This window comes from Lepidochelys kempii, chromosome 2, assembly GCF_965140265.1.
Source record: "Lepidochelys kempii isolate rLepKem1 chromosome 2, rLepKem1.hap2, whole genome shotgun sequence".
Lineage (NCBI taxonomy): Eukaryota > Metazoa > Chordata > Testudines > Cheloniidae > Lepidochelys > Lepidochelys kempii.
Genome location: NC_133257.1, coordinates 17,883,054 through 17,908,896, shown reverse-complemented (window position 1 = coordinate 17,908,896; position 25,843 = coordinate 17,883,054). Strand labels below are relative to the sequence as shown.

The following is a 25,843-nucleotide window of genomic DNA, read 5'->3' as shown; positions in this document are numbered from 1 at the left end:
AAGCCAGAGGTATCATGTTTGAATCAAAGGGCTTGTCTAGACAGAGAGGTAGTGTGTGGTGAGCTGAAATATAAATCTATAGCACATTAGCATGCGTAACTGGCTTTGTTGACTCTGTTACTGCACACTAAAAGTTCCACAGTGCACTTTGATCTACTCCGGTGTTTTTCAAACCATGGGTCACTACCCACTACTGGGTCGCCTTGCTCTGGTCAGCACTGCCAACTGGGATGTTAAAAGTCCCGTCAGCGGTGCTGCCCAGCTAAGGCAGGCTAGTGCTTACCTTTTCCGACACCACGCTGTGTCCCGGAAGTGGCCAGCAGTGGGGTCTGGCTTCTAGGCAGGGGGGGCCACGTGCTGCCCCCGCCCCAAGCACTGGCTCCACACAATGAGTTGACGGACAATGGGAACTGGGGGGATGGTGCCTGCAGGCGAGAGTCGTGCGGAATCGCTTGTGCACCTCCGTCTAGGAGCCAGACCTGCTGCTGGCTGCTTCCGTGGCACAGCACAGTCCACGGTGCACCCCGGCTACGCCACTGACCGGTAGCTACTGGAGGTAAGTGCATGCCCCAACCCTGTGCCCCAATCCCCTGCCCCAACCCTGAGCCCCCCAAACCTGGAATCCCTTCCTGCACCCCAAACCGCTCATCCCAGGCCCCACCCCAGAGCTGCACCCCCAGTCTGGGGCCCTGACCCCCTCCTGCACCTCCTCCTGCCCCAGCCCAGGGTCCCCTCCCACACCCTGAACCCCTCATTCCCGCCCCACACCTCAGCCCTCACCCCCGTACCCCAACCCTGTGCCCCTCCCACACCCCAAACCCTTCATCCTCAGCTCCACTGGGTCACAGGCATCAACAAATTTTCTTCAACTGGGTCCCCAGAAAAGAAGTTTGAAAACCACTGATCCACTCCACCTTGAAACAGCAGTGGGTCAGTGAGCAGTGCGGAACTTTTAGTGCATGGTAGCAGGCTCCACACGGAGAGTTACTGCGAGGCACTAGTATGCTATAGATTTACTCTCTGCCCTTAGAGGCAAGCCCAAAGAGGGGAAGAGATTCTGTAACACTTTGGGAGTGAAAGCTAACCATTCTGGTGCAAATGAAAGGCGGTTGTTATTTACTGACTCCCAGTGCTGGCAAGTGCATGCAAGGACTATTCCCACACCATCCCTGAGCTGTAGTTTTGTGTCCACTAGATAGAGCGACTTAGAAAAGGGAGAAGTAGGAGGAGAAGAAAATGGTCACGAAGAAGCTTGATTGTATGAACGCTGCAGAGAAGGGCCGTTAATATGAGTTCAGGGCAATCACTTGATAACCCTACACTCTTGACAGGGCCCCAGAGTTTCTCAGCTGATTTGTTAGCTCAAAAGGGAACAAGATGTTCTTCTCGAGTAGAGGGAACATAGGGAGGAAAGTTCATGCTGAACTTCCCACCCATTTGTTGGCAAAGCTTGCAGACCCCCACATTGTGGGGCTGTCCCTGGATGGGATCAAATAAAGCTGTGGCGCAGTTTAGTAATGAAGAAATAAACATTTCTGCGTGTTGCTCCCATGTGCTAAAAAAGGGCAGTGTTCAAATTGAACAGCTGTTGCAAAGGCATCCAACCAGTCTGATAAATTAGAGAAGGCTCTGAAATACACATCTGTTTAGGAAAAACAAAAAAACTTCCTGGTATTTCAAATAGCTGATTATTGAATTGATCAAGGGGCAGAAAAAAACAAAAAACAAAAAATATCTCCCCCCACCCCCACGAAACTGATATCCAGTACAAGCTGAGTTGTTAAAATAGAAGACAGGCACCTTCACTCACCTGACATTCTCATAGCGGTGAATATAGATCTTATGGAATTGGTGCTGCAGGTGCTCATCTTCCACATTGGTCATGTCGTTAATCATTTCTAGTACAACAAATCGAGGTAATACAGAGAGCACCAGCCGTTCCTGAACCAAAGCAAAAAAAAAAAAAAAAAAATACAGGATGGGCCCTTTAGACTGAGTTTGCGTTAATCCTTCGCAGCAAAATGACAGAGCTCTGTACTGGGACCTTTTCCTGCACAATTAAACTTAAACTGTTTAAATGTTTGAACAGTTTTGCTGGATCAGATCCTCAGTATTGACCTCTTTTCAGAAACTCCAAATGGGGTGTATAATACTCATATGCACATAATTAGTTAATGTAACTGCAGATCAATATCTATTAACAAGTGCACAGTGAGCCTAGAATCCTGCTCATCTAGAAGTCAACGGGATAACTCACATGAGTAAGAAGAGCAGGATTTGGCCCCAAATTTGACCTAACAAGCAGAAGTTAAAGACACAGTATAATATAATAAAATGCCTACTTGTGCTATAATCTAAGGGGCAGATCCCCAATTGCTATAAATCAGCATAGCTCCATTGACCTCAGCAGAGCCATGCCAATTTACACTAGCTGAGACTGTTTAGCTGGCACTCACTATAGACCATATTTAGCTGGCAACACCAGCCTAAACTGTGTTATGATTTGGATGTCTGCAAAAGCCTTATGTGCCATCAGCCAGGCTTTGCCTCAGAGTGATCTTCATTAACCTCAATAAGAGATGCTGAAGAAGCTGGATACCAGCAATGAATTGATATGTATTTAAAATACTCTTCTTACCCGAAGGGCCAGACTATGGTGGGTGCTTGTTCATGTTTGAGAGGGGGAGGGGAAAACACAAGTTGGCTGCTGGCCTGTGTGTCACTTCTACGGCACTAGTCCTGCTAACAGTGGCAGGGAAGCATGAGACCATAAGTGACAGCTGTTGACTGAAGGAACAATGCTGACTGGAGCGGTGTAGTCCCCCACCACCTCCAGCATTGCTTTGTACCTAATAGGTACAATCTGGCTGTAAAAGTTTTGTGGGTGGGGGAGTCTAAAGTAGATACAAGAGAGAGAGAAAATAACTTATTAACAATAAAGTCATAGGGTAAAATTTTCAAATGAATCTCACTGATCTAGGAGCCCAAGACCTATGTTTCAAGAGCAACTTAGGCCAAGATTTTGAAAAGCGACTAGTGATTTTAGATGCGTTAATTTTGGGGTGTCCCGTTTGAGATACATTCAAAGAGCCTGGTTTTCAGAGAGTGTTGAGCACCCAGCCTTTGAAAATTAGTCTTCATTAAGATGCCTCAAGTTGAGCTCCCATAACTAATCATTTTTGAAAACCTTTAAATTTTGGCCTTAGGCATGTAGGGGCCCATGTTCCATTGACCTTCACTGAAAATAGGACTTGGACCCCAAGTAGGGTTGCCAGGTGACCAGTTTTCAACTGGAACACCTGGTTGAAAAGGAACCCTGGCAGCTCTGGTTTAATGGCCTGGTCGGCAGTGCCAAAGTGCGGTAAGCGGTACAGCAGGGCTAAGGCAGGCTCCCTACCTGCCCTGGCTCCATACTGCTCCTGGAAGCGGCCACCAGGTGCCTGCAGCCCCTAGGTGCTGGCGCGGCCAGGGACTGCAAGGCTCTGCGTGCTGCCCCCTGCCCTGAGTACTGGCTCTGCAGCTCCCGTTAGCCAGGAACCATGACCAATGGGAGCTGTGGGGGGCAGCGCCTCTGGGCACAAAGACCCCATGCTCCTTGAGGCCACAGGGACCTTGAAGTGCCTTCCTCGGAGCCACGGTAAACGCCGCTGGGACCTCACACCCCAACCCCTTGGCTCAGCCCAGAGCCCCCTCCTGGACCCCAAACTCCTCATCCCTGTCCCACCTTAGAGCCTATATCCCCAGCTGGAGTCCTCACCCCCCCCCGCACCCCAACCCCCTGGCAAAGCCTGGAACCGCCTCCTGCACCTCAAACCCCTCATCCCCACCCCCAGCCAGAGCCCTCACCTCCCCCCGCACCCCAACCCCTTGGCTCAGCCCAGAGTCTCATCCTGCACCCCTCATCCCTGGCCCCGCCCCCAGCCAGAGCCCTCACCCCCCAACCCTCTGGCCCAGCCCGGAGCCCCTTCCTGCACCCCCACCCCCAGCTGGAACTCTCACGTCCCCCTGCACCCCAACCCCCTGCCCCAGCCCAGAATCCCCTCCTGCATCCCAATCCCCTCATCCCTGGCCCCACCTCCAGCTGGAGCCCTCACCCCCGCTGCACCCCAACCCTCTGCCCCAGCCCAGAGCCCCTTCCTGCACCCCAAACCCCACCCCAGAGCCTGCACCCCTAGCCCAAAGCCCATACCTCCTCCCACACACCAACACTCTGCCCCAGCCTGGTGAAAGCGTGCGAGCTTGGGGAGAAGTGAGTGCTGCAGAGAGAGGGGGATGGGGTCAGTGGGGGCCTCGGAGAAGGGGTGGGGCAGGGGCAGGGCAGGGGTGTTCGGTTTGTGTGATTAGAAAGTTGGCAGTGCTAGCCCCAAATCACTGAAGCACTTTTGAAAATTTAACCCATAATCTCAGAAAGTAACCCTAACCATTTAATCAACAATGTCCAATGCTAACTACTCCACTAACTGCTCTCAGTAAAAAAACAACTCAACATACTCAGCATTTAATATTAATAATTTTCAGACTGATCTAAGAGACTAGGAACACTCAAGAGTCGATTCAGCTTTACTATTAGTTTATGTAAAATAAAATTGTTCTAACTGCCCAGCCTCCTGTCACAAATATAAAAACCAATTCAATGTGTCCATTATTTGGGCTACAGACCCTATCCTGAGATATCCATTGGAAACAAATCTAGCAGCTTCCACTGTCAAGACTCCAGTTAACCAGCTTTTGAGCTAAAGGCTCACAAACAAATGTCACATTGTCTGGAGTGGCTCACAACTGTGAGTGCAAACTTCAGGGCAGACTGTTAAGAAGCAGGGGAAAAAACCCAAACTGGTTGTATGTTCTGTAAGTCGATTTCACCAACCCAGTCACGAGTGTGAATTCCTAAAGCACTCTAACAGTCTTACCATGGAGTCACAGACAGTCCTCTTGGGCATTCCAGTCTATCTTGCCACCCAGGCAAGCTGGACTTTGTGATAGATGATCACTTTACACCAAAAATTATAACAATATTCATCAGCCTCCAAAACTGTGGAAGGTTGGGGTTTTTTTGATCATAAATAGCTGCCTTCAACTCCTTGTAACCACCCATAATAATTGCACCTGGGCTATCAGATCAAGTCACCTTCAGTCCTGCCCCCATTATTCATTTTCTCATAAACTTACACATTATATGTACATATTCCACATGTGTGATATTGTCAAACATTTTAAGATTTCTCTACTTCAGTTGATAGGATTCAGGGTAATCTTAAACCGTTTGAATATATTTCTTTTACATTTCTTACACACCATAGTTCTTGCCTTCCCAGTTAATCTGGTCAAGAGGATAGGCATCCACTTATCCTCTGGGACCTTGTGGATCCCACACAATCTTTCAAAGGCGGGTAGGAACTTTTCTATACAGCCACTCCCTTTTAAATTGGGCAGGCTTTCTCCCACTCCTTTATGGGCAGTGTACTTGCTGACTGAGGAAGCTCCTTTTGCTGCTCCAGTACTCTAACCTGCAATGTGTGAGCTCTCTCCTCAGCTTCTCATTGTTCCATGCATCTTTGGTGGGCTCTCTCCTCAATTTCAGCCTTGGCTTTGACTGCTGCTCTATGTTCCATGTATCTGTGATGGGTTCTGTCCTCAGCTTCTTGGATTTGATCAGTCTCCTTGATCCACAGTTCCATCATCAGTCGCTGGTGTTCTTCCTGGCCTGCCCTACTGAGCCAGTTCCACTGCAGCAGTCTCTATGGCATCTGGAGTAGCAGGGTGCTTGGATGCCTGGTCGGAACTTATGAGGAAAGCTCTTGGCTCCTCATCTAGGGCTTTCTTTTTATGGGATATTCTCCTCACCTTACATAACTTTTCAGGGTCTTTTGTCTCAGGATCATCACCTGCTCCTCTTCGTGGGTGTGCGGAGAGCAATCAATGAAGTCCTTGTTCTTTGATGGCTTACAATGACCCATTTGGATTCAACAGGCCTTCCCGAGGGGCTGGAGATAATCCCTCCTGGCGGGTGCAAACCAGTATTACATACTTGGTGATGTTTCCTTCCTGACTGGATTTACAGTTTCAGAGCAGTTTTACAGTTACAGAACAAATACTTAAGCACTGCCATATAGCATGGGTTACAGATATTATTAGTGAGATTAATACATGTCACAATTTACAAGCATTTCAAAAAGTCTAAAAACTAAACACGTTGTTACAAGTCTAATACCTATTTTGTATTACTAACATATAGGCAAGCCAGAATAGTTTCCAGCTATGCACATGAAGCCTAGGGATCTTGGCATGAGCTGGCACCTGGTCTACAAGGTCTATAAGCAGCAGATTAGGACAAGATGAAGAAGCATATCGATTCTTTAAGCTGCTTATCACCAAATTTCAGTTGATGAGGTTGTTGGATGGGATGAGATAAGGCCAGGGAATGCCATATACGAACCTGAGGTCAGACAAACACCAGAGATGATAATGAGAGGAAGGATGTGCATGAAATATGCCCACACATGCTACAATTGCTAAGTAAACAGACATAGGGAATCATGCATATCTGTATGTCTTTTTAAGCAACTTAGTAATAAATAAATAACTGCCTGACTAAGTAGTCAGTAATTGTCCAGGGCCACATCATGCATCTAAGATCTGCATGCAGAGGGAATTCCAAAAATATATCTCCCCTTTCTCACATGGTAGGGAGGTAGCAGCCACTTTTACAGATTGGTTCTCACTACCCTGGACATTATGGGAAGGTTTTTTAATGGGTTAGGCATGGGGACTAATCACATTAGGGAGTGGTGGTGAATAACCACATTGAGTGAACATCCTCCCACCAGCTCCCTGGAAAGCACCCTCTCTGGTGGAGAACCATGGTGCAATTGCAAGCCCAGCTCCTACAGGAGAGCCAGGGGGATAAATTCTCCCATTAGAATTGATGTCCTAGGACCTGTATGTGAGAGGAGCATTGGCCCAGGGCTTTTAAGGTCTCTCACCACCACAGTGCCTTTTGACTGTGTATTTATAGGTTTCTTTTTGACTTTGTAGTTGTCTCTCCTTTAGATGTGACTGCTCACTGGTGTGAGAGTCTGAGGGTCTAGCAGGAACGAAGGATGGGAACAGAGGTTAGGGTGTTAGCCTTGAATTCAGAAGCGCTGCATTCAATTCCCTGACCTCCTGTGTGAGTTTGGGTAAATCAGATAACCTCTCAGTGCTTCTGTTTCTCATTTCTAATATTGGGATAATAGATATTTCCCTAACTCATAGACGTGTTGTAAGGCTAAACACATTAAAGATTATGAGGTGCTCAGATACTTTGGTAATGGTGGCCATATCAGTACCTTAGATATCAGCATGAGTAGCTGGAACAACAATAGTGTTTGAAAGAAATATATCCCATGCTTACTTTTTGTAAAATGACAACTGTCCAGCATTTTCCTTCCAGGAAGACTGACTTATTAGGTAGCAAGCAATTCCCAGCTGCACTGAAAGCGCATTATGAACAAACAACCTTCAGTTCAAACATCTTCAGTTCCACAGGTAATTTAGCTTCAGAAACTAGAACACATATTGTCAATAGTTTATTCACATTATTTCCAGCAGGAGAAAAATAATGTTCCACTTAAAGATAGTCGGTCTCTTCAGTGCATCTCCCTGCATAAAATTCTAATGCAGAACATCACTGACCCGTGCCTCTTCTTCTCCAATCTGTCCCCTACTGAGTCTGCACCTAGAATTCATTGTTAACCCAGGATGGCTTTCAGAATCTATGAGAGCCCACAGAAACTCAGAAGGAGAAGAAGACACTCTACAGATAAGAATATCTGTCAGTGATTTGACAGACATTCTTACTGGACACCCCATCTGTTGCCTTAGTGGATGGACATTGCAAACTGTGACCTTTATAGAGGTGGGAGTCCACATTTCCACAACTCTGCTCTGTTTATTTTTCTGCCCTTCCCATTCGGAAAGCTCACTTCCTAGTTCAGTGACCAAACCTGCAAAAATGTGCAGTCAGTTTGAATTGCAGGTCCCAGAATGCACTTGTGTAGTGACAGTTCTAATGCAACCCCGCCATTCTTAACACAATGTCTCAGGGCTTCTCCGCACAGCAGACTTGGCGTCATTAGCTGATCAAAAGCCAAAATTTTCAAGGAAAAACAAAAACACTCTTGGTACTTCATGTCCTTAAGATACACTCTAACATAACAAAACTCTGCATCTGATGAAATGAGTTGTAGCTCACGAAAGCTTATGCTCAAATAAATTTGTTAGTCTCTAAGGTGCCACAAGTACTCCTTTTCTTTTTGCGAATACAGACTAACACGGCTGCTACTCTGAAATCTAACAGAATATTGTCTCAGTGTCCCTTATTCTCTGAATATTATAACACATTGCTCAGCATGACTATATAATAAAACCCCTTTTAACTAAATCATATCAGTCTTTTAGGCATCCAGATGATTAAAAAGTCTGACAAATTCCTCTGAAGACACTTGCCTTATATTCAAAGCTCTTTCCATTATAAAATCATGTATTTTATTTCCGACTTTCTCCTTGTAGAAAGGAAATTGTACTTTGAATTGAAAGAAAAAAGAAAAGAAATCAAACAGAAGAACTGTTTATTATTGAACTACTTATTAATGCTGTGATAAGAGCAAATAAGAAAAGGCCATTTCTTCATAGACACAGAGACAAAGAAATAGAATATTCTTTCTTTCATGACAGGAAAGATTTATAAACCTCATTGGTGTTCATTTGGGGAAGGTATCAAACAGTGGCTCCAGAACATTTTTTTTAAAATAAAGGACGGTTCACTTGACACACATTCAGCAAACCAAGAAAAATGTGCCTAACACATTTGATACTTTGACCTTCATCCTACTTATTAAGATAAATTCAATGGTCTTAACTGCACATAAAATCTGGCAATGACCCATAAAAAGAGAGATGATCTTTAGTGTGCCACCGCTGTAGACGTTTACTATAATACCCCAGCACGTGCAGGGATATTGTCCAGATGCCAGCATGAATCCCATATGCAGTTCACACAGTATGCTGTATTGTATGTCATGCTACAGCCAAGCATTTTAAAATGGAAACAAAATTACTGCATATATAAATTATGCAAAACAGTCAGTGATTGATTCCCCTGCTTATAAAATCCACCAGCTAATAATGTCTGCGGGCACCATCCTCAGCAGAGGCAAAGTTGGCTCTAAACCACTCTTATGCCACCCATGACCATACTCTGGTGGAGGTGCTGAACCAGTCACATTCTGCAAGTCAGAGCAGCCACAGGGCTGCTCAAATTCATACTATTTAGGGATCACTTCCTTGGCCAGGGATTGGTGGAGTGCATAGCATACCATGTACTTCCCTTCTCTCCCCTGGAACATGCTCTCTCACCTCCATCTAACCCTGATATGCCATCTAGTCTATACAGCTTTCCTACTTTGCACCAATGCAGCAGTGCAAAGAGATCTTTGCCGGTCTAAGGATATAATTTTCTGTGTATACTCGCCTTTATTTAAGGATCTCTCAGTGTTTTGCAAACACTGCTATGAACTACATATTATTATTTCCATTTTACAAATGTGGAAACTGAGGCACAGCATGATTGTGGCCGCCCCAAGGTCACATGGAGCATACCAGTGACAGATCAAGGAATAGAACGCAGAGTCCTGAGTCTTTCTGCAGTCTCCTATGCTTTGCTACTGGAACCACTCTCTTACTGTACAAATCTGTTCTCTCCCCCCCGCCCCCCGCCCCCATTACCTTCCCCTAGTCACAATTCCAGTCAGTTTCATAGTGGGTGGCACTTTTGGGGAGTGAGCAATGTATGCCAAATATCTTTTGAGGATGCTCATGCCTCAGAGAGAAACCTAATGGGGAAATGTCCTGAAGGCTGAAGCAGAAGGAAAGGGGGATGGTCCACCAGATCACCTTGTTGCATCTCCTGTTGCTAGATGAGCAACTGACTAATAGGAGAGTGATAGTAATGATAAGAAGTCTGGAAATACACAGGACCTAATCATTCAAGAGAAAAGAAGTAATAACTATCTACAACTATCCAAAGGGATGTTATAAAGGAGACAGATCTCTTTTATCCTCCGTCCTTTATCCTTTAGTCAGCGAGGAAGGAACAAGAAGGAATGGACTTAAACTGGAGCAGGACAATTTTAAGTTAACTAAAAGAAAAGCCTTCACTGAAAGAACAGTTAGACAAGGGAACAGGCCAGCTGAAATCACAATCAAAGACCAGACTTTATACACATCTATTACTGAACTATTAGGGACAGTTTAGGAAGAATTAATTAAATCCTATCACGAGAATGGGAAATTACCTACATGAGTTATTACAGGTTCATTTTGATCCATATGATGCTAAGATTATTTTTATGCCACTGTCCACATGTTGCATTATGCATCTGCAATAAATGACACCAATCCCAACATCGTCCCTATGGCTGGATTGTAACTTTGGTGAATGGAAAAGGAGTACTTGTGGCACCTTAGAGACTAACCAGTTTATCTGAGCATAAGCTTTCGTGAGCTACAGCTCACTTCATCGGATGCATATGATGCATACGATGCATCCGATGAAGTAGGCTGTAGTTCACGAAAGCTTATGCTCAGATAAACTGGTTAGTCTCTAAGGTGCCACAAGTACTCCTTTTCTTTTTGCGAATACAGACTAACACGGCTGTTACTCTGAAACCTTTGGTGAATGGGCATTTCTCCCACTGAAAGTCAGACCTGCACACTCCAGCACAGAATTTGGCCATGTGTATTCACAACCCAGTTCAACATCTCCCTGCTGAGTAATTAATACCCTTTAAACATTTTTCATAAAGCCTTAATTAGCAAAAAGATCAGAGCCTAATCTTGTGAGTAAAAATTCATTTGTAGAGATGAATAAAGGAACAAACATCAACAAATATATTAATGACATGGGCCCTGAGGGAGGATGCCAAGAGGAAGCTACGCTCCACAGGATTCCCCTGTGGAATGAGTACGGGATTCAACCCAAAGAGAACACTGTCTGCACCAGCCCCTTCCAGGCAGCACAGCTCCAACAGAGTCATGCTGCCAGAGCTTCTCCTGGACTTCCTTTGCTTTCTCACCCTTTTCTTCATGGGCAGTTCGGTGGCAGGATCAGCACAGATCAAGGAAAAATTAGAAGATTTCCCGCCTCCTTATTACCAGTTTGTATCAGAACCTCCCTCTCTGCCTTTCTGTTCCCACCCACCTGCCCGATATCTGTGAACTCAAGATCATAGATTAGAGGTGAGACTCTAGCTTGTAGGGAAAACAACTTCACACTTGCAGTCTTTATTTTAAGACGCTTTTTGCCAGGACCAAACTTGCTTAAAGGAGGTAGTTAATGAATATCACAATGTAGGCTTAGTTATCTTAAGCCTCTAGGTTAATAGAATAAGAAACCTTAACCTTTTCAAAGTGCATTTGCTCATTTTACATTTTAGAAACAAGAAAATGTAATCATTGTATGAAAGAAAAAGTAATTATTTTCAGAATAGCTTTAATTTTCAAAAAACCTTTATGGAAAAATCAACTCTCATTATAGTTAGGGACTCTGAACTGAAATTATGAAAGGTTTCAGAGGGGAAGCCATGTTAGTCTGTATCCACAAAAAGAAAAGGAGTACTTGTGGCACTTTAGAGACTAACAAATTTGAGCATAAGCTTTCGTGAACTACAGCTCACTTCACGAAAGCTTATGCTCAAATAAATTTGTTAGTCTCTAAGGTGCCACAAGTCCTCCTTTTCTTTGAACTGAAATTCTTACACTCTTACCTCATCTAAAATAGATGGGCTCTTTGTCGCACTTCTTTACAATACTCTATGAAGACAATAGTAGGTGATGCATGGGATACAGAAGGAAAAGCAATATCTTATATGTTCTGGTTTGTGAGTTTACAAGGTTGTCTATTAGTTTTTATTACTTGCTGCTGCAATGTGAGATTAAAAGACATATCAGCTTGCCTTTATTTTGGATTCAGCTAGTTACCAATTCCAGTTATTCAGTACTTGGCTGCTTATGGCACTTAGAAATTTGGTATACTCCAAGAAAAACACAGGGCAGTGCTGAAACCTCTAGTTATATTTTTTTTTTGTTTGGGTACTTGATTTGAGAATCTTTTGAAATGTGGCAATTTGTGGCCTTTTCCAAAGCAACTGGGGTTTATAGAAGTTTATGCGCAGTAGCCTTAATACTGTGTATAGTTAATAAAAAGGCACCAGAGAAAATGTTTATTGTTTCAAGGTGAGAAGAGACACACAGTTTCTCCCACCATTGGGGGAACATGTTATTTGATATTTTCCTAGGTAATGGAGTAGAGAATGGCATGAAGTAGTAAACACAGGACATAATGGAGGAGAGCATGGCTCACGGCTGCTTTTTAAGAGTACCGTTTGATCTCATTGTCGCCTCCTTGTTTGACAGGGGATAAAAAGGAATGGCTGATAACTGCAAATAGCTAGTATAATATTGTGAAATCCTGACGGCTTTGGTGATTAACATTATATCCTAAGTGTTGCTGTAATTCAAAGGTAACTTTCAGTTTGGTCATTTGGTTATGCACCAATATAGCTTGCAAAGTTTATTTATCAAGGTGCCCTCTTTGGAGCTGGAGCTCCCTGTAAGGCAGAAGGCTCCCTCTGGGGATGGAAGCTTGTGTTTTTATACCTTAAGAGTGATACTTTGATCTGTGAACACTAACTTTGTCATGTAGCATGCTGGTAAACAAAGTGCACTGACCATTGTTGCTGAAGGACATTTTTGTTGAGGTAACTGTAAATACTGTTGTGTTTTGTTTTTCCCCATAAGGTCCAGCCACTAGAGGGTGACACAGAGACACAGCATAGGCTACACAATAATATACATCTCTAGCCGGTCTTGTTGGGGTGAAAGTTGATGTGTATTTTAGATACTGTCCAAAATTGTTATACTCCATTGGCAACAGTGTATTGCAAGGGAAATTTTAAATAATTTTTAAGTAATGCTCATGTGTTTCTACCCACCCTCATAATACATTCTGGTGTGATAATTTGTTGGATGATTTTAGAGGATAAAAACAACTAGGAAGAAAAAGTACTTATGTGACAACACAGGCAAGTCCTCAATATAAATACTATACTATCTTCTGGCTTATCACCCACTGGGCACTATAGCCTTGCCTTAATAAAATTTGATGTATACAACAAAAAATAGAATCCCACTCAAAAAGCAGATCTATAAAGGCTTCAAAAATCTGCAGCACTTAAAATTCCTCTTCTTGTACAGATAATTAGGATAAACAAATGTTTCTAGTCCTGCTTTTAATTTTATTTGGATGTGAATGGAGTTCCCTGTTACAAAGTCAATCCATATTCCAGACTAAAAGACCATAATGGTTCCTTCTGGCTTTAACATCTATGAATCTATATCTCACAACACTCCTTGACCTTTCTACGATTGCTTTGATCCTGTTGCTGTTAAATGCTCTTATAATTATTCTACATTGCTGGTATTCTTCATTCATTTAGATCCCCCTCCCCATTTTGTTATTTTCTTGTTGTTTAAAAAATTACCAAGCATCTTGGATAATAAGTATGTTCCTTAAATAATAACAAATAATAAGAAAATAACAAGAAAAGTGGCAGAAATAAAGATTGAGTGTCATTTCTTTTGCAGCCTAATATCACAGAATCATAGAATATAGAAATGGAAAAGACCCCAAAGGTTATATCCTACCATCTCCCTGCCAAAGCAGGAATACTCCCTATTGTTTATTTATATGTGTTTTGTCCAATCTTAAATGTCACAAGCAACAAGGCTTCCAACATTTCCCATGAGAGGCTTTTCCATGGATTAACAGATTTCACTATCAGAAAATGTTCATGTATTTCATAGAGTTTAAGTCTGGAAGGGACATATAATCTAATCTGACCTCCTGTATATCACAGACCATTACATTTCACCCAGTTATCCCTATGTGGAGGCTGAGCACATGAGCAAGACTCACCAGCTAAGCATCTAGGATTCCCTGTACCACCTCAAAGCACTGATCCAACATATCCGGTGTCCTATCTCATAAATTCATAGAGCTTAAGGCCAGAAGGGACCATTAGATTAACTAATCTGATAATAAACCTGCTTAGACGTTGTAATCAAGTCACATCTCAAACCAAACTTCTCTTTCTGATATGCTAAATTGATTGCACTCTTAGTCTCTCACCATTTGAATAATTTTTGTGGCTCTTTTCTGCACCCTCTCCAGTCTCCAGCTGTCCTATTTTAAATGTACTGTCTTAATTTCATCCTATTATTTAACTTTCACTGATGGCATGCAAGAGCCTATGGTGCTAATGAAAAATGTTTGCCAACCCTTCTGCCATCTCTGCTATTTGACTAATTCTACTGACACTGAATACTTCTTGATATTCAGCCCAGACATATAATTTCTAGATTGCTGGTCTGACTCCTGAGGGCATGTGGACATTACCTCAGCTCTCTCTGCCCCCAGCATTCTTAGCTGATGAAGCAGCGACAAGGTCTCAGACCAGTCTACAATGCGATATTAACAGCACTAGGTGCCAAGTTATTCTAAGCAACACCAATACTAGACTTTTACTATTTAGCTTTCATTGTTTTAGAACAACCACCATTGGGTCAAACCAACACCCCAAGCAGCCTTAGGCCAATATTTTAAAAAGCGACAAGTGATTTTGGCTGCCCCAGATTTTAAGTACACACTTTACGCACCTTCTTTTGTGGCTGCCGATGCTGTTCAATATCACCTGGAGAATAAAGTCATTCCTGTTGGACTAGCAAAAAAGGCATTATTTTACTGCTTTGGAAACATAAACATAGCAAATGAGACTGCTGTAACTATCACAGCATTACTCTTCTCTCTGTCCTGAGGAAAGTTTTTGCCTATGTCCTGTTGGGTCAAAACACTGATATCTTAAGGAGCAACAGAAGACCACAACAAGCTGGCTTCACTCCCAGCCATGCCACAATGTGCCACCTTATTCAGAAGGTACAAGAATTCAAGTGTCACATTCACACTGCATTCATGGATATGAAGGCCGAGTTTGACTCTCTTGACAGGGAATCGCTTTGGCTGATCAGTGACCTTCACCTTCTGGAAAAGTCTTCAGGCAGCCAACTCAGGTGTATTTAGAGTTTGCAAAAGGTACTTGAATGATGACTGTGGAGCCTGGGATCCTCTATTTAACCATAGCCAGTAGAAATGCAGACTGCCTGGACAAAGTGTCTCATCTCTGTTGAGCTGTGAGAACATTTCCATTTCTGTGCCCTTTCCATCCTTGACCTCTCTACTGCAACTAGTCATTCTCAGCAGTGATAGTCTTGTATTTAGTTATTATTATTTTTAATTAAATACCTGTGTATTTGGCAGTGAACTGAGATGACCAAAGTCAAAGGCCACCAAACACCCATCAGACAGTAATAAGTCCGGCTCACTATTGACCTGTGCTAGGTTTGAACAAGTGTTTGAGAGGTGACACAACATATATATTATAATAAACAACTCTGAAACTATTTATAGTGTGAGAATTATGTCTTCTTGCTCACCAACAGAACTCAGATAGGGAAGCTTCTTTTCACTGAAGCCCTAACCGGACTATTGATTTTACAAATTGCAGTTCATTTGCACTGGTTGTACACTAGTATCACTCTACTGACCTCAGTGGAGTTACTCCTCATCTACAATGGGCATGAGAGGTGTCAGGTCCTTTAACTACTGATTTGCAGTCCTTTTCTTAAATCTTTGCTTGAAGGAAGGAGCTATGGGTGCTGCTTTGAGGATGGACTAGACATAATCAGAAAGGGCAAACGCTGCAGACGAGCAGAGCCAGGAGAAACAGGATCTGAAATCTTATGGCAAAAGTATTCCCTTGGTCACTGCAAGTGGAAGCGTTAGACATTTCTGGGGTAGAGGACAGGAAGAGGGGAACATCAGCTCTGTGACATGTTCCTAGGTTTCTAGAGAAGCTTCAATACATGTGAACATCAAGGTTTTGGTTTCATGAGTCAGGAGGGAGCAGGGCTAGGGCTAGGACTAGGGCGAAGAGAGTCACCCCCTATGGCATAAGTGTACAAGACTTGCGAAGCACAATATAACACTGGCCCAGTCCGCCAGTTAAGTTGTTGGCCTATCCACTGAGTGATTCTCCTTAGCCTCAAAGTGGAAACTTGAATGCAGCAGCCACAAAGGACATTATGCGATCATGGCTCCTAAGGGAAATGTGCCACTGTAAGAGAAAGGCCTGGGGAACTGTGCAGAGGCATTAGGCTGTCCTAACTGGGTGTCTGAAGTTCTACAGATTTGGAGGGCTGAAACGCCCTGCCCATTCCCACTTGAGCTGGGTGACATTTTTCACACTAAAGTTCGTCAGCAAAAAAATGCAGATTGCGCAACACAAGAAACATTTTGTGAATTTGTGTCAATTTCACTGAATTGTTTCAGTGGTAACTGTAAGGTTACCAAAGTGGTAAACTGTAAGGTGGAAAAATTTGCATAAAATTATTCAAGATAGTTAAGCCCAAAGCAGACTGTGAAGAGTTACAACGGGATCTCACAAAACTGGGTGACTGAGCAACAAAATGGCAGATGAAATTTAATGTTGATAAATGCAAAGTAATGCACACTGGAAAACATAAATGCCAACTACATATACAAAATGATTGGGTCTAAATTAATTGTTACCGCTCAAGAAAAAGATCTTGGACTCATTTTGGATAGTTCTCTGAAAACATCTGCTTATTATGCAGCGACAGTCAAAAAAGCTAACAAAATGTTAGGAACCATTAAGAAAGGAATAGGTAACAAGACAGTAAATATCATAATGTTAGTATATAAATCCAAGGTACGTCCACACCTTGAGTACGGTGAGCAGTTCTGATCATCCCACCTCAAAAAACATATATTAGAATTGGAATAGGTACAGACAAGGGCAACAAAATGATTAAGGGTATGGAGTAGCTTCCATATGATGAAAGATTAAAAACGCTGGGGCTGTTCAGTTTGGAAAAAGATGAGTAAGGGGGGATATGACAGAGGTCTATACGCTCATGAATAGTGAGGAGAAAGTGAATAGGGAAGTGTTATTTACCCCTTCACACAACACAAGAACCAAGGGTCATGCAATGAAATTAATAGGCAGCAGGTTTAAAACAAAAAGGAAGTACTTTTTCACACAACACACAGTCCACCTGTGGAACTTATTGCCAGGAGATTTTGTGAAGATCAAACTATAACAGGGTTCCAAAATAATTAGATAAGTTCCTGGAGGATAGGTCCATCAATGACTTTTAGCCAAGATGATCAGAGATGCAACCCCATGCTCTGTGTGTCCCTAGGAGTCTGTTTGCCAAAAGCTGGGACTGGACGGCATGGGATGGATCACTCAATGATTGCCTTTTCTGTTCTTTCCCTGTGAAGTATCTGGCATTGGTCACTGTCAGAAGACAGGATACTGGGCTAGATGGACCATTGTTCTGACCCTGTATGGCTGTTATGTTCTTATATTCTAATGACTGCAAGAAAACTCTGGCAGCTTAAGCTTAAGAAGTTTCCTGAAATTCCTTCATAGAGAAATAACTGGTCTTATATTTCTATTTAATAATAAACAAACCCGGATCAAAGGCTTACTACAGAGCAACTTTATAAGGGGGTTAACATTCACCCTTTAAAACAAGTCCCAAATAACTGTGATTGGAATTTTTATTTATGATACTTTCTAGACCATTTCTGCATTGAAATATGAAGTCTCTGAATATTTTTTCACCAATCTGAACTTTATCCTCATACCAGTTTAGAGGGATTTTTATATTCTTAGTCTCCATATTAAAAAAAGAGATGATTTTAGACCATATAACCTTCTTAAAATATCCTTTCCAATCTCAACCCAATCTGCTCTTATTTTAAAAGTTGTAAATACTGACTGTTGATTAAAAACTAGAGCTGTAAGAGCTTGATAAAACCTGCATGACATGTAAGCTTCTTTAAAAACAAAATTTCAGATCTCATCAGCCTCCAGAGAGCTTTATTACAGCAAATGGAAAAAAAAATGAGATGGCGACTGCTGAAGGGAAGCAAGAAAAAATACTCCTGAAACTGGAGATGTAAGGGAAATAAATGGAAAGCAGAAAGAAGGAACTTGCTTCTTAATCATGGTGTCAGCTTTCCATCGAATCCTGGATCCCTTTCCCAGCCCAGACTAAGCAAAACAAGGTAGACATTCAGATCTCCACATGGATAGGCAATGTGCCACTGCTGTGTGTAACTAGCACACTGTTTAGTTTCTATATTGGTACATTGTTAACAATCCAACAGGAAAAGAGAGATCTGGGGCGGGGGGAGGTTACAGATGGTTGTTCCATTGAGACAACAGATGGTGGGAGAGCATGTGGGGGACAAACTGTTAGCACTAATCCTTTGATATTTCTAACCCTCCTCTAGCCCTGGACAAGGTTTCTTTACCAGCACAGTATCAGTAGGTATCGTAGAATATCAGGGTTGGAAGGGACCTCAAGAGGTCATCTAGTCCAAACCACCTGCTCAAAGCAGGACCAATCCCCAACTAAATCATCCCAGCCAGGGCTTTGTCAAGCCTGACCTTAAAAACCTCAAAAGGAAGGAGATTCCACCACCTCCCTAGGTAACGCATTCCAGTGTTTCACCACCCTCCTAGTGAAAACATTTTTCCTAATATCCAACCTAAACCTCCCCCACTGCAACTTGAGACCATTACTCCTCGTTCTGTCATCTGCTACCACTGAGAACAGTCTAGATCCATCCTCTTTGAAACCCCCTTTCAGGTAGTTGAAAGCAGCTATCAAATCCCCCCTCATTCTTCTCTTCTGCAGACTAAACAATCCCAGTTCCCTCAGCCTCTCCTCATAAGTCATGTGTTCCAGTCCCCTAATCATTTTTGTTGCCCTCCACTGGACGCTTTCCAATTGTTCCACATCCTTCTTGTAGTGTGGGGCCCAAAACTGGACACAGTACTCCAGATGAGGCCTCACCAATGTCTAATAGAGGGGAATGATCACATCCCTCAATCTTCTGGAAATGCCCCTACTTATACAGCCCAAAATGCTGTTAGCCTTTTTGGCAACAATGGCACACTGTTGACTCATATCCAGCTTCTTGTCCAGTGTAACCCCTAGGTCGTTTTCTGCAGAACTGATACCTAGCCATTCGGTCCATAGTCTGTAGCGGTGCATGGGATTCTTCTGTCCTAAGTGCAGGACTCTGCACTTGTCTTTGTTGAACCTCATCAGATTTCTTTTGGCCCAATTCTCCAATTTGTCTAGTGCCCTCTGTATCCTATCTCTACCCTCCAGCGTATCTACCTCTCCTCCCAGTTTAGTGTCATCTGCAAACTTGCTGAGGGTGCAATCCACACCATCCTCCAGATCATTAATGAAGGTATTGAACAAAACCAGCCCCAGAACCGACCCTTGGGGCACTCCACTAGACACCGGTTGCCAACTACACTGGAGCCATTGATCACTATCCATTAAGCCCAATGATCTAGCCAGCTTTCTATTCAGCTTATAGTCCATCCAGCCCATACTTTAACTTGCTGCCAAGAATACTGTGGGGGACTGTATCAAAAGCTTTGCTAAAGTCAAGGAATAACATGTCCACTGCTTTCCCTTCATCCACAGAGCCAGTTATCTTGTCATAGAAGGCAATTAGATTAGTCAGGCATGACTTGCCCTTGTTGAATCCATGCTGACTGTTCCTGATCACTTTCCTCTCCTCAGAGTGCTTCACAATTGAGTCCTGGAGGACCTGCTCCATGATTTTAGGTAGATAAGTAGAAGATTTGGACAGCCTAGCAAAACTCCACTTACCCTGGGCAAGTAGTGTTTTGGGTGGGTGAGTGAAAGAAATACAGAGGAAACAAAGTGGTGAAGTAGTAGAAGTAAAATGGTATCTTTTCAATTGAACTGTACTTGAAATTGTAGAATTCATAGGAATTTGTCCTCTCTTCCCTGAAAAGGGAGCCCCTCTTCACAAGCTGGCAGATTTCCAGGGATAGCCCTACTGGTTGTAACCCCTGGTACACTTGGCCCCAGCTTCCACTGGAGCCACATGACCAGGCACTCTTATTGGTCACAGCCTCCCCAGGCACCCTAACAGCCTCCCCAGAACAGATAGAAGACCAGCAGGCTGCTGAGTAATTGGCATGGTGTAGTCAATAGAGTCTAGAGTGTTAGGCCTGGGCAAGACCTGCACCAGAGGCTGTGAACCAAAGTCAAGCAATGTATTAAAGCAAATGCCTGTAAGTGCAGTGTCCAGTACATGAACTTGGCAGAGATTCTGCTAACACTGCCAAAATACACTGAATATGGAAACACATTCCAGCAGGCTAGCACAAGAACAACCCAAACTAGCACAAGATAGGATGGTTTGACAGAAGTGATAAATAGGGACATTTTGTCCGAATCATCAGGAGAAAGGTACGGGGGGAGCGGGGGGGGAACGAACATGTCACAAAACACATAAGTTGTTTGTCTCAGTCTACAACTGTTGGGGTACCTCGCCTCAACTCTTTATCTGGCTTAGGGGGCAGTGGAAAGTCCCACCACTGACAGGGCTGGTCAGTTGTCACGGGCATACATGTATTAGTGTCTCTGTAGAAGCTACAGGGTGCTATTACCATACTTTATTGGCAATAAACCTGGCTGAGCACCTTCATCGCTGAACGGAGGCTGTGATCTTTCTGGGCAGTTCTATCAAGGTCTGTTGAATCAGCTACCTGTGCAGAGCTGGGACAGCATGCAGAGAGGACACACTCATGCCACAGTTGATGACACGTGGGACCAGAGTAGGCAGTGTGTATTTCCCAGTTGCACCTTGACCAACTGCTTCTTCCTTTGACCCATTCAGTCTCCCCCAACTCCCCCATCATGCGCTCAAATGCCATTGAGGTCTTTATGTAGTCCGGAGCAGTGGAGTAGAAGGTCTGTGGAGGTGACTGAAGCACTCCCTTTTGCTTGCGTGAACTACATCCATACCCAGAAGACCCCCGCCCCCTGTGGGTACATCGCAGGACAATAATGCAAGCATAGAAAAGGGCTGCTTTCTAGAAGTCTGGCTGATGTGATGGAGGGAGATTGTCTTCCCAGAAAACAAAGAAGCTAACAACAAAAGGTCTGTCTCCCTGCTGCCTTACTCCCTTTTTCTGCTGGGGTGGCTCCATGGGAACTGGCAGAACACAGTGGTGAATTACGACCCAAAGCATTTTTTCCTTTCTTTTTCTTCTTCAGGTTTCTAGACCTGATGAATTTTTCTGACTGAGTCTAAGCCAAATATCATCAGTCCCTGCACAGCAGTAATTGTGTAGCCCTGTGGGTGGTTATCTTGGCACTGGGTAGGGGAGTTTACATTTTATAAATCATTCAGAACCTGCTGCAGTGAGGAGAGTAACAAATACTTACCATGAGAGTAAACATACATATCCAAGTGACACATTACGGGTTAAGCTGGTCATCTCAAACAAGTGCCCATATAGAGTCCTTACGCCACGAGACACCATCAAGCATTGTGCATGCGTCACACATTTCAGAGAAAAATATATTAGAGAGGTTTTTTAATCTTTTTATTGGCACACTTCTTCATGAGCCTGATCCAAAGCCCATTAACGTCAACAGGATTCTTTCCAGTGAATCTGTTGGATTTTGGATCAGGTCCCATATCTCTCCACCAAGAAAGGCAGGCTTACTTAATAAAATGAGTCTAACTATATGGACCTTGGGTGGAGAAGAAAACTTTAACACACTGTAGAGACCTGGAAAGCTTAACTAAAATAGCTTTTCTATGCATAATAATGTTGTAATTTTGAGGTTTTATTTTGAGAGCTGTGCCTTGTTTGGAAGAAGGAAGTCTCCCTTTCTATGGTGTCTATTTCCAGACTTGAGTCATGAGAGTTTGCACTAGTGCAGTTTTCAGACGCAATTTTTTTTTTTGGATGGGGGGTGGAGAAGGGTACAATTCTCTGGGAGATTTGTTTATCTTTAAATGAAGATATTTAAAGATTGATTTATCCAACCAGTTTCCAGTGGAGATCAATTACCGGATAAAGAGCAGGTAAGGAAGACAAGAGAGTATCATTAATGCAATAATCATATGGACATTACCCCAGTGTCTGTATGTGTATTATATGGCTCATTTGCAAGTTAGGAACAGTGGATAAATAAAGAACAAATTCCATTTTCATCTCAGTGAAGCTTTCTGCTCTGTCCTGATAGCAAGTATACAAAAAACTTTAGCACTAAGGCAAACTGTATATCTGGGTTATAATTATTTTTGAAAAACGTGTAGCATATATTCCAGAAAATTAGTCCCACATTTCATTTTCATTGCCTTGCCCTAATGAAAGAAGGATTGCCCACTCTGTCTTTGAGGTAATACCAAGTACGAAAGAAAAAATACACTATATCGGTCTTTAAATATTCTGTTCACAAGGTTGGTGAAGCACTGGCTGTAAGTCTTTTTGTAATGCTCCACGTAACATACTGGGCCCAATACTCACCTTGTGTAAATCAGTAAAGTCAATGGAGCTATGATGGCTTACAGCAGCTGACAAACTGGCTGACAAGATATGCTTTGTTTTAACTTTAGCATTTTTGTTGCCTGAAACATCCATAGTTTTCAGGCCCAGGTGGGTGAGTGTGTTCCACCATTCCATAGATGAATTAACATACTGGCCAGTGTCATCAACCTGCTACATACAATTGCCTTCACAACAGTGGTACAAGCAAACCAGTACGGTCAGGTTCGCTGTACCATTAAGACATTTATTGCCGGTGTGCCGTACAGGAAAGCCACATTCTGTATCGCTGAACACCGTAGGGATCTCCTGGGAACTGCAGTGGCGAAAGAAGAGGAATGTGGGGCTGCCAGGTGGCCCCATGCTGGCAGCTCCACCTCCTGTCTAGGGTCTGTACAGCCCTGCCGGAGGACAGGACTGGAGGTGGGACTAGGTGTGGTACAGCCGCACCGGAGGAGCTGTTGGCTCCACTCCTTTCGGCGCTGCAATTCTCAGGAGAGCCCTGCAGTTCAGAAATCGGTATCCACTGAAATTGGTATCCAGCACAGAGGGTAGACAGCCCCCACCCAAGTAACATGGGATGGAGGCCCTGGGCTGGGAGGAGTCACACGGGAGGCCTCATGCCCCCCCCCTTTGTGTCCCTCCCATAAGTCACCTAGGCGTACCAGTAAGAGTTAAAATCTACTTGCACCATTGCTTCACAACAAGTTGTCTCAGCTGTGTTACCCCCACTAGCCCACTTTTGTTTTTTCCACAAATAGGAATACTTGGGAGTCTTCATTTGTGAGGTTTCACTTTCTCAATCTGGCTTTCAAAGGTTCTAGATCTTAACCAAAACCAAGTTGCAAACTCAGATTTGATTTCTACGTGAAAACAGGAAAAGTATAGCCATAGCCTCTTCTTTGGATTTCACTGTCACACGTTGACCAGGTTTCTTGTGGTTTTATCAAACAGATAGAAACAAGGCCAAGGAAGTGTGCTACTGACTTATCACAATATCACTCACACCTAATGGTGGCAAAAATTCTCCCTCCTTAGTTCTACTGTCATCCACATGTTTGGTATAGGGTAGTGTTTCCCAAACTTGGGATTGCGCTTGTTCAGAGAAAGCCCCTGGCGGGCCCGGCCGGTTTGTTTACCTGCTGTGTCCGCAGGTTCGGCTGATCGTGACTCCCACTGGCTGCGGTTCACTGTGCCTGGCCAATGGGGGGCTGCGGGAAGTGGCGCGGGCCAAGGGATGTGCTGGCCGCTGCCTCCTGTGACCCCCGATTGGCCGGGCATAGCAAACCGCAGCCAGTGGGAGCCACGATCGGCCGAACCTGTGGACGCGGCAGGTAAACAAACCAGCTGCGCCCGCCAGGGGCTTTCCCTGAACAAGTGGTGTCCCAAGTTTGGGAAACACTGGTATAGGGTAAGGGCCAGATTCTTAACATTATTTAGGTGCTGCTAGATGCCCAAGGGGATTTTCAAAAGCACCTAGATGCCCAATTCCCAATGAGAGTAAGGCACCTAGGCCTTTTTGAAACAACCAGTGGGGCCACTGGACAATAAAGATGCTAAAGGAGCACTCAGTGAAGACAAGGCCTTTATGGAGAAGCTAGATGAATTCTTTGAATCTGACTCCATGGCTGATTATGTGAGTGAGATTTACACACCTAAGCCATTCTTTTCAGGTAACAAATCTGAGGAACTCTCAGAGATTGAGGTGTCAGTACAGAAGGTTTTTGAAGAAACTGATAAATTAAACAATAGCAAATCACCAAGCCTGTTGGTACTCACCCATTCTGAAGGGATGCAACTATGAAATTGCAGCACTATTAACTGTGGTATGTAAACTATTGCTTAAAATCTGCCTCTGTACCAGATGACAGGAGGATAGCTAATGCAATGCCAATTTTTTAAAACAGTCTCCAGAAGCAATCCTGGCAATTACAGGCTGGTAAGCCTAACTTCAGTACCAGGAAAATTGGTTGAAACTATAGTAAAGAATAAAATTGTCAGACACAGATGAACATGATTTGTTTGGGAAGATCAACATGGATTTTGTAAAGGGAAATCATGACACACTGATCAGAATTCTTTGAAGGGGTCAACAAACATGTGGACAAGGGTGATCCAGTGGATACAGTGTACTTGAACTTCCAGAAAGCCTTTGACAAGGTCCCTCAACAAAGGTTTTTAGGCAAAACAAGTAGTTATGATATCAGAGAGATCCACGAGAGGACATTCCCTAATTGGTAAAAAGACATGAAACAAAGAATAGGAATAAATGGTCAGGGTTCACAGGGGAGAGGGGTAAACAGCAGGTTCTGCAAGAGTCTGTAATGGGACCAGAGATGTTCAAAATATTCATTAATGATCTGAAAAAAGGGGTAAACAGTGAGGTGACAAAGTCTGCAGATGATACAAAATTTCTCAAGACAGTTAAATCCAAAGAAGACTGAAGAGTTACAACTGGATCTCAAAACTGGGTGACTGGGCAACAAAATGGCAGTTGTAATTCAATGTTGATAATTGCCAAATTATGCACACTGGAAAACAATCCCAAGTATACATACAAAATGAGGTCTAAATTAGCTGTTACCACTCAAAAAAGATCTTGGACTCATTGTGGACAGTTCTCTGAAAACATCTGCTCAATGTGTGGTGACAGTCAAAAAAGATAACAGAATGTTAGGAACCATTAGGAAAGGGATAGATAATAAGATTGCAAATATCATAAAGTCACTACATAATCTATGGCACACACACACACACCCACCCCTTGATAACTGCATTGAGTTCTGGTTATCCTACCTCCAAAAAGATATATTAGAATTGGAAAGGGTACAGAAGGGCAATAAAAATGATTAGGGGTATGAAACAGCTTTCACATGATGAAAGATTAAAAAGACTGGGACTATTCATCTTGGAAAAGAGATGACTAAGGGGAGATATGATAGAGGTCTATAAAATCATGGTGTGGAGAAAGTGAATAAAGAAGTGTTATTTACCCCTTTACATAACACAAGAACCAGGGATCACCCGATGGAATTAATAGGCAGCTGGTTTAAAAAAAAACAAAAAAACAAACAAACAAACAGGAAGTATTTCCCACACACAGTGTCAACCTGTGGAACTTGTTGCCACAAGATGCTGAGAAGTCCAAAAGTATAACTGGGTTAAAAAAAACAACAACAGAACTTGTTAAGTTCATCGAGGATAGCTCTGTCAATGGCTAGTAGCCAAGATGGTCAGGGATGCAACCCCATGCATTGGGT

At 43.3% G+C, this 25,843-nt stretch overlaps 1 protein-coding gene across 2 annotated transcripts in view; it reads right to left on the bottom strand.

The window, feature by feature from the left end:
- The window catches only part of ADCY8 (adenylate cyclase 8), a 179,010-nt gene that overhangs the window by 92,130 nt on the left and 61,037 nt on the right, over window positions 1–25,843 (bottom strand). For both annotated transcript variants that reach the window (XM_073330121.1, XM_073330122.1), the window contains exon 3: window positions 1,811–1,941. In XM_073330121.1, coding sequence (XP_073186222.1) covers window positions 1,811–1,941 — 131 coding nt within the window. The remainder of the gene's footprint in view (window positions 1–1,810; window positions 1,942–25,843) is intronic.